This window comes from Aethalodelphis obliquidens, unplaced genomic scaffold (genome assembly GCF_003676395.1).
Source record: "Aethalodelphis obliquidens isolate GAN/ISIS:26980383/991018 unplaced genomic scaffold, ASM367639v1 scaffold2, whole genome shotgun sequence".
NCBI classification, from domain to species: Eukaryota; Metazoa; Chordata; class Mammalia; order Artiodactyla; family Delphinidae; genus Aethalodelphis; species Aethalodelphis obliquidens.
In genome coordinates, this window is record NW_020837946.1 from 66,033,006 (window position 1) to 66,047,295 (window position 14,290).

The window sequence follows — 14,290 nt, forward strand, 5'->3', positions numbered from 1 at the left end:
GAAAAGTATATAGAAAGTACATCAAGAATACATAGGGAAGGAACCAAAATGGAAAAGAAAATAACAAAACAAAACAAAGCAGTAGGTAGACGGGAAGGAGAAAGGATGCACAACTTAAAATGCTAGTCAATCTTTTATTAATTTTTGTAATTTTCCACTACTCTATCCAATACCATATCTAGGTTTTGGGCCAATATTAAAACTAGATATCCAGTACACTCTTCTTAATTAATTTCCATTAAACGAAAAAATTTAAAGATGAATTATTATATTCAATGTGTATTTTTACATTTTTTCTGACAGATCATTTTACATGATAGAAATTTACCTTTAAATGGCATTTCAAAGATAGAAACAACGACAGAACAATTAAATACAAAAACAAAAGCGAAAACTTTATTCTTTTGGCTTGATTGTAATGTGGTTTACCGTTCTTTATGGTAATAGCATTTTCCTGCATGCATTTCACCAACATACTACAAGTCAATAGCCTTAGTGTAAAGAATCTACATTTAATGTTGCTTGTGAAAGAAACACAAAGTGTTTTGCTGTAACTGGTAATATAATTTCACTTATATAATTTTTGTTGAAAAGAAAAGCTTGGACCTCATATCATATCTGATAAAGTTCTAATGCCATATGGGTCAGTAAGAATAAGATCTACCTGTGTGAACAAACACTGGAAAAGACTGATGATTTACTGAATAAAAAGACTAGGTGGAAACATCTGATTCAAGCGATGCCAAGAATATCAACTGATCGTTCCTTAAGCCTCTTTTGATAATAAGGCATCACTATTTGAAAGCAAATAAATGCTGGACTCAGTCTGAGATTTGTTTCACATTGAAATGTGTGCAAAGTTTACTGTACTAATAAAAAAAAGCAGGAACCTACACTGCATGTTAGTCTTTGTTTCTTATTTTGTGAAGTGCTTTAATTTAAAAGTGCTAGGAACAGAAACTAACAATAGTGACTGTGACATCAACCTGAAGATACTTTTAATTTCTCATTTTATGTACAAAAAGCTGAAAAATAAAATAAAATGAACTTTGTACAGTATTTATATTTTCTTAGAAAACTCTAACCATATATTTTCAACAGAATTAAGCAGCTTGCAACATGTTTGTACATCGGACTTTTTATCGTAGAGTATTCAATTAAGATTGGAAGGATAAAAACCAAGAAGCTCTTTATTGTTTGCTGCAACCTATTGCTTAATGACACGAAGAATGAGGTCTTGATAGAGCAATTTGCTTCACTTTACCACTGACATATATGGCTTCCCATATTAGACTTCTGAACAGTGGAAGGAATAAGATGCAGCAGCAGAGGCAAGATAAACATGCAGCAGTGACAGCTTCAAACTATAATGGAACCAATTACATCATATTACCTGTTGAAAGCTTGCAAACTATACTTACTGTGGTACATATTTGATGCAATAAATACTGTGCTTAAGTCATCATTTTTGTTTGCTCAAACATGCACCACTGGGTAAAATTACTATTTACAAAGCAGACTTTTATTTTTTAAATTGACATGTACTATGTCAACCTTACCAAGAGCAGAAGATGGCTAAACAATACTGCAGGAAAAAGCAGAATCGACTTTATAAAGTGATGGGAGGGGATGCTTTTTGGTCAATTCAGGTTTTAGAAAGGACTGATAGGATATTTTTTATTTTATGCCAAAGGACACTTATCAAAAATGTTAAAGTCATGCTGCCAGGACTCTGAATGACTATGTAATGGGGTGTGTGTGTGTGTGTGTGTGTGTGTGTGTGTGTGTGTGTGTGGTGTGTATACATATATATGTATATACACGCACATATACATATATACATATATACAGGTACATGTAATGGATTATGAAAAAATAAAACAACTTTTTAATGCTTATGAATTCTATGAAACATTTACAGGCACAGTAAAATTTTTCTGGATGAGACACCTTAAAAACATGAATAGCTATTTAAGCACCTCAAAAATCTGAAAACATCCTGACACAAGAAGTAAACTCTTTCCTTTTGTGATGTGATTTCTTTTCATGTGAGAATGAGAAGTGCAGCATGCCTTCATTTAAAATATATCCAGTTATACAGTAGAGAAACATAGAATTTCTTACCTTTACTCCCTCTCCCCAAACATAAACCCATTTACAAAAATAGTCACATATAATAGTAAACAACCTGTGAATTAAAAAGAAAGTGATAAATTCACAGCATACATTTCATAAAAATATGGCAGGTGTGGCAGTTAGAACATAAACAGTGGTGACAATTACTGTTATCAAGTGTCACGTGTTGAATTTACATAAAAATTTAACTTCCCTCCCCCCTTTAAATTGGTTCCTAGAGTCTGAGTAGCCATTACTCTCTGCTCTTCAGCAGTGTCAGCTGGTTGTGAACACAGAAACCTCCTGTCGATGTTGTTTCTCTGGTTTGTTGAGTCTCAGTTTGCTGACCAGAGGCCCCTGTCTTGTTATAGGCACTGACCTTAAGTATACAGTTGTAAAAACAGTCAGTTTGGCATTGACCTCCTGTGGGAGTCCTGTTGACACAAACACATCACCATCACAGGCTGTAAACAATTGATCACAAAATGGAATATTTTTTGTTTCTTTTTACTTTTTACTTTCCCTGATATCTTTCCCTTTGTCTTCCTTTTCTGATTTGTCTTTTTCAAATTTTTCTTTTTCTGGTTTGGTCACACTGTCATAGGAAGGTGGAGACGTGGTAGAAGGTGTCACATCGGTTTTCTCTGGAGTTGAATTCTCATTTAGTTTATCAGTGAGGATATCTTCTTTGATGGGTGTTCCATCACCTTCTTTACCTTTGTCCTTCTTATATATACATGAAACTTTTTTAACTTTTTGCTTCAAGAGGTAGCGTCTATAAGCCCTCTGGATAACAATAGCAGACACCTCCTCTTGTTTGCGTTTCAAAGTGGTTGTAATGGGCTCATAGGAGACTTTGGAGGGGTTGGATGCCATGAATCTCTCTTCCATCTGTATTCGAAGGGCATCCATCTCTCCACTCTCACCCAAAACACGCTTTGTAAAGGCAAATAAAATGTCGAGGCAGTGGATCCTGTCCCCACTGACCATGGGCAGATCCATGGCGATGAGCTGGACTTTGTTTGGTTTTGCTATGAGAAGAGGAGGATCCAGGGCAGCCGCAAAATCAGAGAGCTTGGAGAACTCTATGAACTGGGTGGCATCAGGATCAAACTTCTCCCAAACCTCATAGAACATCTCAAAGTCGTCCTCACTCAGGGGCTCTGCACTTTCTTCAGTAGCAACACTGAAGTTCTCCAGGATGACAGCGATGTACATGTTCACCACGACCAGAAATGATATAATGATGTAACTGACAAAAAAGAAGATCCCCACAGATGGGTTCCCACAATCTCCCTTAACTGAGCTGCCAGGGTGATCTTTTTCAGGGTCACAGTCTGGAGGTCCACTATTAAGAATAGGTGCTAGCAATCCATCCCAGCCAGCAGAGGTGGTAATCTGGAACAGGCAGATCATGCTGTTGCCAAAGGTCTCGAAGTTGAACATGTCATCAATTCCAACCTCCCTCTTAACATAGGCGAAGTTGGACATCCCAAAGATGGCGTAGATGAACATGACCAGGAACAGCAGGAGGCCGATGTTAAACAACGCAGGAAGGGACATCATCAAAGCAAAGAGCAGCGTGCGGATCCCCTTGGCCCCTTTGATCAGACGCAGGATTCGGCCAATCCTGGCAAGACGGATCACTCGGAACAGGGTAGGGGACACAAAATATTTCTCTATCAGCTCAGCCAGAAACATACCTATGGAAAGCCAAGATAAAATAAAAATAAGGTTATACTTAATGGCAGCAAATGAAAATTTACATTTCTAAGATAAGCACTAACTAGTTTTACAAAATGTGGACATGAGAATTAGGTATACACACACACACACACACACACATTTACATACACACAATCTGTAATATTTGTTTAGCAAAATGAAACAGGTATGTTTAGTGTTATAACATTAACACCTTTATACTAACTGAAGGTACTAATGGTCATTTTTTCTGGTTCAAGAAAAGCATCCATAAAGGACACAATGTATATGGCAGCCAAGCACAGAAATTTATATATATATATATATATATTTTTTTTATTTTTATTTTTTGCGGTACGCGGGCCTCTCACTGTTGTGGCCTCTCCCGTTGCGGAGCACAGGCTCCGGACGCGCAGGCTCAGCGGCCATGGCTCACGGGCCCAGCCGCTCCGCGGCATGTGGGATCTTCCCGAACCGGGGCATGAACCCGTGTCCCCTGCATCGGCAGGCGGACTCTCAACCACTGCGCCACCAGGGAAGCCCAAGAAATTTATGTTTCTTAAATACTAGTTCTAGTGTTTGCATAAGATTTAATGGATAAAGCATATGATTTTTGGAGCAGGAATATGAGAGAGTTCTTATTCTTCTGAGATGGTTTTGATCCATCTTATTTGGGAGGCGGCAGCACAACGTACTGGAGACAATCCAGGCTTTCAAGACAGACATACTTGGGACTGAATCCTGGCAATGATTTTATGCATTGCTAAATGATGATAATAGCTACTTTTGTTGTCGTTGCTAGGCTTAACATTTACTAAGTCTTTTCTTTGTGCTAGGCACAGTGCTAAGTGCATTTACTTTCATAATCTCATTTAATCTTCATAACACCACTTCACAAAAATGTTCCTTGGAAAACTAAGGATTGGAAAGGTGAGGTACTGGCCATAGGTCACAGAGCTGGTAAGTAGTGAAAATAGGGAAGCGCTCGGTCAGGTCTGTATGACCCAGGAGTCTCATCCCTTAATCACTGTATTATCCTGCATACCACAGTCGTCAGGATCAAATGGAATGCTACCTTGTCTTTCTATTTAACCAGCAGAAGTGTATAAATAGTGGAATACTATTTGTCTCTCTATGTATATGTTCTCTTTCCTCAAACAAGCAGAACCTTACTTCTAGCACCTGATTTAATGTCCTACACACAAACACTTAATATGTATTGATGAAATGAATTTGCTTTGAATTTTTGAACAAAATATGTACTTGTGAAAAAGAATATTACACACCATAGAAAACTATCTGAACCCAAAGATAACATGAAGCTTGTATGAGTGTGAATATATATAAACACACAACATGATATTCAAATTATCAAGGACAATTATTTATGGACTATTTGACTACTTGTAAGGATTTATATGTGTACGTGTGTGTGAATTGTTTATTCAAAACAATACTTGTCTATACTACAGGAGTATGACTGAGTACAAGAGTATTATGCTAAAGTTGCAGTTATTTTCTTCTGAAATGAGACAAGATGATAAATGAAACCTGCAGAATATAAATTCCTTTTTTTATACATCATTTCACACACAGCATGCAATTAGAGAAATGACAAGCTGAAAATGGACTAATAATTAGACTTTTATTTGAAATTTCGGGGTGAATGAGTAAGATTAGCGAAAAAAACTTTAAAGCTTTAAAACACAAATTTTCACTACTAAATTCCTTAACTGAGTAAAAGCAGCTCTTCTTACCTACAATGGAGAGAATGACCACCACAAAATCAAAAATATTCCATCCAATGGTGAAATAGTAATAACGAAGAGAGATCAGTTTCAGCACACATTCTCCAGTGAACAGAACAATAAACACCAGATTAATCCAGTACAGAATGTTTGTCATTTCTTGACTCTGGTCATCAGTTTCTACCATCATGGTGACCATGTTGAGGCAGATGAGGATCATGATGCTGATATCAAAGACTTGTTTGGTTACAAAATCAAAGACCATCCCTTGAAATTTGTTCTGAAACAAAGAGTATGTAAAGTTCACTTAGAAACTGAAAAAAAAAATCAAGTTCAACTTATCTGATTTTAATATAGCAATATGAAAATGTAGCTTTTATTAAAAAACACTATGTTTGTTTTACACTTGGAAGAAAATGTGTATATTGGAATATCCAGCTCTTTCCAAATGTATTTATTTTATTTATACTGTTCATGATACCAGATTTTATAAACTGATTTTATGTTAAGAACCACCTGTTAAGTTCTCAGTGCCCAGAACATCACCATGTGTACAATGGACAGTTAGTAAATATTTGCCACTATAATGAGTCTTTGTTATTGCCTGTGTTGGGGGTGAGCATCAAAATTAACTTTGAAGAACTAATGAATAAGTAATTCTCTTGCTTTTCCTGTCATTTGCCCCCCTAGTTTCTCCCTTTATATACCCCCCAACCACCGGCAAAGCCAAAGCATCTTAAATTCTACCTTAATTCTACCTCAAGGTTCAGTTGAGAAGATGTTTTTAGAATTATAGTTCAAGAAAAAGGACATTAGTGGAATAGTTGGTGAAATCCAGTTAAATTCTACATTTTATTTTATGGTATTACAGCAAGATTAATTTCTTAGTTTTGCTAACCGATCTATGGTTATGTAAGAGGTTAAAATAAAGGAAAGTAGGGTGAGGATTTTGTGAGGTAATTCTTCTATAAGAATAAAATTATCTTTAAAAAATTACAGTTCACAATTCAAATGTTCAAACTCTGCCCTCTGCCCTAAAGGTCAATTTGGACCTTATTCCAAGCACTAACTGGCCTTACGTCTTGTTTATGAAATTAAGTCCTCATCTTGTAAACCAATTAAGCCCATTGGACCCTATTTTCTTCCTTTTTGCCCGTATCTGCTTGGTATTGAGGCACTCTAGAGCTTGGGCCTTGGCTTACCTCTGCTAGGTTGTCCTCTACCTTCTCAACTAGAACTACAGACGTTCTGCTACCTCTATGCTCATAGTCTGCTTTCCCAGATCGACACATTTATTGGTCTGGATTCTCTACGTTAGTGTTTTGTCCTCTCCCTAGTAGAAGCATCCATTACTCCCTATTGAATTCTGGGACATCAAACACCACCTGTTTGTTATATTTTGCTATTTTCTCTGAATACATATTTAGCCTGCTGGGTTGGACTTACATTGTTTCAGCTGGGTCTGTCCTTCTAGGGCTTTCTTCAACCTAATAAATGCATCTAATTCCAGTTCTAAACACTTCGTTCTTAGCTCTTGTGTACTGAAGTTTACTTTTCCAAGGCTAGTTATGGTCCCCTTATTTCTACCCTTCTGATACTTCCTACCACTCTTGTACCATATCATTTTATCTTGTTTATCTGTCTCCTCTGTCCTAACACTACTGTCAAGGGATATTATCAGACAGCCCTTCTCAGTCTGGTGAATCCTAACTCAGTTTTAAGTTTTAAGCACTCTGTGATCTCAGAAAACTTTGTGCTTACATTTGTCATAAAAGTGATGACATTTTATGACATCAATTGCTCTTATTTAATTAAAACCTTTTTCTCTTCCACAGATATAGCACCTACAGTGTAGTAGATTCAAAATTGCATAAAATCAGAAACTTGGTGTTTATTTTCGTATCAGCATGATCAATAAAAAGCTCCTTAGATTCCCTGTCCATTTAGTTTTCCAGTGGATTACCTCAACATACAACTCTAATTCCCAGTTATAGATCACTGTCTCCAATTTAAATCCCAGAATATGCTGGAGGAAGCTATATAACCTTGGAGGCCTTGTTCACCAAAGATTTATGTTCTCTCACTTTACCTTGGCCCTTGACAATGATTAGCAATCCTTTGTCCCTCACTTGGTCCCAGGATAATTTCAAACTTCTCAGAAATTTCCCATTCTCTTGCCCTCTATTCTTCTTTTTTGAGAACACCAAAGTCAACTGGTGTAAAGAAACTCTTCTACTTCCTTTTTCATTTCATATTATCTTGTCTCCCACACCTATCTTTTTTATATATTACTCCAAATTCATTGGAGGACTCAGTCCCTTTTGCTCTCTAACCTAGACTACACTGTTCTTGAGCCACATCCTGCGCAACTTTATTCTATATTTATTCCCTTTCTCTTCAATCTCTTCTTCTTCAGAACTCCTGCTTTGCTCTGCACCTAATCTCTCAATCTTTAGAAACTTTATTTTACTACTTCTTCTAAACATTCATTCTCTTTCAGACTCCCTTTTTGATTGTAAAATTCTGTAAACTAGCATCCCCAATTTTTTCTCCATTCATGTCCCTACTTCATATTCTGCATGACACCATTATTCATCCAGTTGTGTGAGGCAGAAACTCATAAGTCATCTTTATTGCTTCCTTCTTCACCTTTCATATTCAATTAATAAACCTTTTAATTTCATTCCTGTGATAGCTTACAAATCCATCCATTTTATTCATCTCCACACCACTCTACCTATCATCTCTGAAATAGTTCCAAAACGAGTCTACAATGCACATACTGCCTCTGTCAGTGCTGGTTGAGTGATATTCACAAAACCCAAACGGACCAGGTCCCCTTCAATGACTTCCCATTGCTCTAAGGACAAAGACTACTCTTGAACATGGCCTATGAAGCCCAGAAAAGCGTGGACCATCCTAACCTCTTCATTCTCCCCATGTCCCAAATGAACCCCCACCCTCTGCACTCCAGTTCACTGGCTTTCCTACCTCAGGGCCTTCACATATACATTCCTCTTCTCTTCCCACATTGCCTACTGACGCTTCCTCATTCTTCTCCATGCCTCAGCTCATGCTTCAGTGAAGCCTTCCCTAACTTCCCTGATTCATCAGTCCCCTCTTTCTTATCAGCTCTCATAGCCAAATGGATCTTTCCTTCTTGGATATTTCTGTATTTGTTGGGGTGACTATTTGATTACCAAATAGACTCTTTATTGCTCGATATTTAAATCCAAATGTTTAGCATAGTACATTGTTAATGAATGACTGAAAGGATGGATTTTACCAAATCATTTCTTAATTTGCCAAATTGTTGCCAATAATAGTCTAGTTAAGTGCACTGATCGTTTCCTGTGCATCCCTGTCCCTGTCCAGGTAAACCTATGTCATTTGATGTAATTAAACAGCCATTTAAAAATTTCTTTCTCAATCATTTATCTACATATATATGTTGCCTATTGATAAATCTCACTCCTTCACTGATTTACCTCTTCCTATAATGGTGAAGTGCCCAAGGCTTCATGCTCAGAACTTTTTGGGTCTTTTTTTTTTTAATATATATTCTAATTATCTTTCAAAAATGAATCTAAGCTTCAGAGCTCAACTGAATTATGTCTGACAATGACAACTCTAAAATCTTTGTCTCATATTCATAAGACCTAATTTTTCCAAATGCCTTTATAAGACTTTATGTTAGTGCAATCAGTAATTTCACAAAACATTAACTGTTTTACATTTTTCATTATCTACATAATGAAATGTAGATAATAATAATCCTCCCTCTTTTCCTATATTTTATAGCTGCCTCATCCCACTGAGTCTTCTTGTTGGCTCATTTATTTCCTATGTTCCAGTCCTACTGGCATGACCCCATATTGTGGACTCATCTTCTTGTATATAAGAGTTCATCTTCTTGTCCAAGGCCCAGCACTATTTTGTCTCTAACATCTTCTCACGCCAGTCTCTAAAATTCTTTTTCTTCACATTACTATGCTGTTCACTTAACTGTATTATATTTTCATTTGGCTTAATTAAGATCGATTTCTTCAGACTCATAGTGGTAACCTTGACTCATTTAACCCAGAAAACCTTGTGTTTACTACTCACTATTTCAAATATATCACTATTCTCCACTGCAATATTTATTTCCATGGCTTTGGAGTATATGTTTTTTTATATAGGGCATTACTCTGCTTTACTCCCCATCCATTCAAGTTGTATTATTTCTCAAAGAGTAGGCTCAAATTGTCCATTCCTAATGTTTTGTCCAATATAACTATCCACTTTCTTTGAGCTTTTGGCTAACTTACAAACAAAACATGGGCATGGCCAGTTTTAGCTTGGCCAGTTTTACATCGTCACTAATGGAGTCATAGAGTCATGATTCCTTGGGAACACTGGATTGCCTTGTACCATGTATACCTTGGGGGAGGACTTCTGAAACATAGAAAAACTCAGGAACTCTCCTGACAACAATTCCTTGAAGCAACCAAACAGAACCAGTAGCCATTGGCAAATATACAGTTGGAATAGCCATGAAAAGTCTTAAAGAATGATGTCATCTGATTTAGGGGCAAGATGCTAGGAGGAAATAGATTTTTCTTAAAAACCAGGAAAAAACAAGACCTGTGACTTTTTCCATTAATGATTCCATTCAATCTGCAAAGTTGGACAGAATATGGGGCATATCCAAGAGGTACCAATTATCCCAATTGGTCCCCACTGCACTCTGAGAACATTCAATATTCCCACACTATGTATATATGAATATGTTTTCTTCTCTGCATTATTAGAAGCTCCTCAATGACATCAATCCTATGGAATAATATTGGCATATAAGTCTGAACATTATTATTAATATGTATTTTATGTCTATATATAAAATATATTACATAATTTCTACATAGTATGTATATATAAATTACAAATACTTAGGCTATTTAGGCTAGCTAGTCACATTGCTAAGGCAAAAACTTTGTTTTGCAAATGCACAAAAATTAGTATCTAGCAATTTGGGCTGTAAAAGTGATAGATAGCATAGCTTTTATTGATGATGAAAGTATGTTATTCTTACAGCAGGTCGAGGTATAGGCTTTTGTGGTTTCTTTGAACCCAGTTTTTTCATTGCATTGTAGTATTTCTTCTGTTCTTCTGTCATAAAAATGTCTTGACCTCCAAAGTAAAGAAATGAAAGAAAAACTTGTAAAAATCACGTTCTTTGCTAGCTACAAAATTCATCTTAGTAATTGTGTGAAAAATGGCTCCACATTTTATTCTAATGCTACTAATATACATATTTTAGAGATGCATATATTCAATGCATAAATTATGCCATATTAGTCAGATTTCTATACTGGAAATATCAGTACATGCTATCTGAATTATCAATCACTTAAAAACTCATAGATGATTAAGTCTCTCAAAGCAATTTCTGAATTTTATATTCTTTCTTTTTGTTGACTGCATTTGGAGCCAAAAGGAAACGGTGTGATATGTTTAGTTCACATTTTAGAGCAAAGATGAAGTTTTAGTATACTTATCTTCTTTTTCTGTTGGTTGAAGTTATCTATGATGACACCAATGAAAAGATTCAGAGTAAAGAATGAACCAAAAATAATAAAGATGACAAAATAAAGATACATGTACAGATTGTCTTCATACTTGGGTTGTAATTCTACCTACAAAATATGAAAAATGATAACTATTAGACCTACTCCATGTTTCATAAAAAAGACATCAGTGAATTTTTGATTCTCAAAGCATTTCTCTATCACTGGAAATTAAAAAAAATTAAACAGATTTTATGAAACATCAAATCTAACACCTATTGAAGTCTCTAATAAGGTTCACTGACTTGAGAAAATGAAACAACTCATAGAAAAGTCTGAATAATTAAAATTAATTTCACCCAATAAATGCCTAGATTATGAATGCACTTGCAATGCAGTTTCAAGACCCCAATGGGGCATGCAAAGTGAGGATTTCCTCTTCCTACAGAAGAGGTGTTGTAGTCACACTGTTCTATGTTAAAAACTTTCAAATTTTACCCTCTCTGACTCAGCTTCTTCATCTGTAAAATGGAAAAATATAGAACCTACTCCTCATATGGTAGTTGGGAAGGTTAAATGTTACTATTGTATATGAGAGGTGTTAGAACAGCACCTGGTCAATAGTAAAAGGTTAAGAGTAAAGGTTTGATTTCTAGTACATATTTCTGTTGATAAACTAGAATTATTACTGTACGTGTGGCCATAGGTACATCAGTAGGATCTTTCCATTCTGAAAATGAGTCTATTGATTCATCCTATTCTGCAGGCCTTAGGCATTGTTTTTGTAACAATGATGCCCTCTCTCATCCAGCACAGTTCTGATGAAAAAAGTATGATGGCTGGTTTAAGCTTTGGCTGTAATCTGTAGTTCAGGTCTCACAGGACATTGTTCTAACCAACTCAGTTAACTAGTCACAGGTGACAATGAATGCAGGTAATGACCCATTGTGTCATGAAATCAATTTAGAGGGTAATGGCCAACATGGAATTTTTTTTTCCTAATGAAATAGGGTAAAATAGAAAATATTGGAAATATTGTAAAACTGCCTATTCTTTGATAAGACTTCTATTTTATTTATGCACGTGTGTAGTGGACAGTGATATAAAATATTTTAAAATGTCTTAAAATTAAATACTATGTAAACACAAAAGTGCACAGTACATAAGTGTTAGATGTAATAAACTCTTTTAAAGTAAACTTTACAACCCAAGATGTCAGAAACCCTTGGTATATCCTTCCCAAACATAAATTCTACCATCCCTGCTAGAGGTAATCATTATCCTGACTTTTACAGTAATTATTTCCTTGCTTTTTCTCTAGAGTTAGAACCTAAGTATGCATTCTTGAACAATAAGGTTAGTTGTGTCTACATTTTGTCTAGTAGACACATTTGTTATAACAGTTACATTTTAAGATTCATCTGCATTATTATGTATACTGGATTCATATATCATTTTCAATACTGTTTAATATTCAATATTTGCCTATTTCTACTACTTTTGAGTTGTTTCCAGTTTTTCACTAATGAAAAAAAAGTTATGCTCATTCTTATACATAGATTCTCCTATATATGTACACAAGTTTCTATAGAATACATTGCTAAAAATGGAATTGTGGGGTTAAAGAATATCTTGAACTTTAATGAATAATGTTGGTAATACTCAACTTTTTTAAAGGAATATTTATCCATTTCCCCCCAACCAGCATACTAGAGTTCTTGCTGCTGTTTATTCTTAGCAGCACTTGGTACTGTCAAACTTTTTAATATTGCCAATCAGGAAGGTTTGTAGGTAATATCTAATTTTGGTTTAAATTTGCATTTCTCTATTAACTAATGAGAGTAAGAGTGAATAACTTGTCATAATTATAGTGGCCAATTGGACTCCATCTTTTGTGAAGTGCTTGAATGCTGAGGGGTTACATAGCAGATAGTGTATGCTAGGTTACTAAGGAAGAAACTGAAAGCAAGTTGTGTGTCATGTAGGTTATTGATAAGAAAGGTGTAGAGAATTTTAAATGAATTAATCAAATAGGTAGGAAACCACTGCAAAAAATGAGATAATGTAAGAAAGCCAGCACAGTGAGTGGTAATACATAATAAATTGTAACTATTATTCAAAAAAACCCATAACTGGGATTCCTGATAGTAATAGATACAATGCAGGGTGTTAAGCGCTTTCATTCTTTTTTTTTTTTTTTAAATAAGGTGAAAAAAAAATCAGGAATTCTTTCTAAGTTACCACCTGGTTTTTGGTGTCAGGGATATAATATTTTGAGCTTAATTACTATACTCTGGCAATATATCAGAAGCCAATCTCTTTTTCAAAATGTGATTTCCTCCCTTATTGTTAGTGAGAAATTAATGGAGATTATACAAAAAATTTCAAAAGTGCTGATGTGTATAAGGTAGATTATGAAAGCCCCTTTTTCTACCACAAAAATCTCACTTCCCAGAGAGCAACACCATTAGGATTTTTTTACATGTTTATTTTGCTTTCTGTTTGCTTTTTTTTACCATTAGTCAGATCCTTCCTATCAGAGGAAAGATCAAAAGCTGGAAGAAATCTGTGACAGATGAAGAAAGTGCCTGTGCAGGCTTTTAATTCATGGCCAGAACTATCAGAACCAAAAATAAGATGTCTCATTTTACAAATAGAGTCAACAAATTTTTAAGTGCCAGGTACCATGCTAGATACTAGGAAAGATATGTTAAAAGATTCACAGTGAGTAGAGAAATACATTTAAATCAAACTTTGGAAAGTGTAATATAAGGTTGAATATTTTATTTTTCTAATATAGATGTAATCTATAAATTTACCTATGATTTCACTTTATTGACAATATCACTAAATAACAACACTTCAGAAATATTCACTGGATCAAATTAAACAATTTTCTCTCTAAACAGACTTACATTTCGTGAATCAACAGCTGCATACATGATATCCATCCATCCCTTAAATGTGGCCTGTAAAAAAAGTCACATCATTTAATTTTTTCCCTCACAAATTATAATTCTGGAAAAGAGATTAAATATCAGCTTGATTGACCAAGATTCATTCAAAACGGGTATATAAAATAGTTTTGAATTAATATTTAAACTCTTTGGGCAAAGTTTTATAACATATGCATTGAAAACTCTTCCTTTGCATTCTTCTATAACATCTTTTTAT

The 14,290-nt window shown here is 35.1% G+C and overlaps 1 protein-coding gene across 1 annotated transcript in view; it reads right to left on the minus strand.

Annotated features, from left to right (window-relative positions):
• Nucleotides 1–1,866: 1,866 nt before the first annotated feature.
• Nucleotides 1,867–14,290, minus strand: part of SCN2A (sodium voltage-gated channel alpha subunit 2) — a 92,319-nt gene continuing 79,895 nt past the window's right edge. The window contains exons 23-27 of the mRNA XM_027129389.1: nt 14,032–14,085; nt 11,108–11,245; nt 10,642–10,746; nt 5,577–5,847; nt 1,867–3,818 (exon numbers count right to left, since the gene is read on the minus strand). Coding sequence (XP_026985190.1) covers nt 2,623–3,818; nt 5,577–5,847; nt 10,642–10,746; nt 11,108–11,245; nt 14,032–14,085 — 1,764 coding nt within the window. The 3' untranslated portion in view covers nt 1,867–2,622. The remainder of the gene's footprint in view (nt 3,819–5,576; nt 5,848–10,641; nt 10,747–11,107; nt 11,246–14,031; nt 14,086–14,290) is intronic.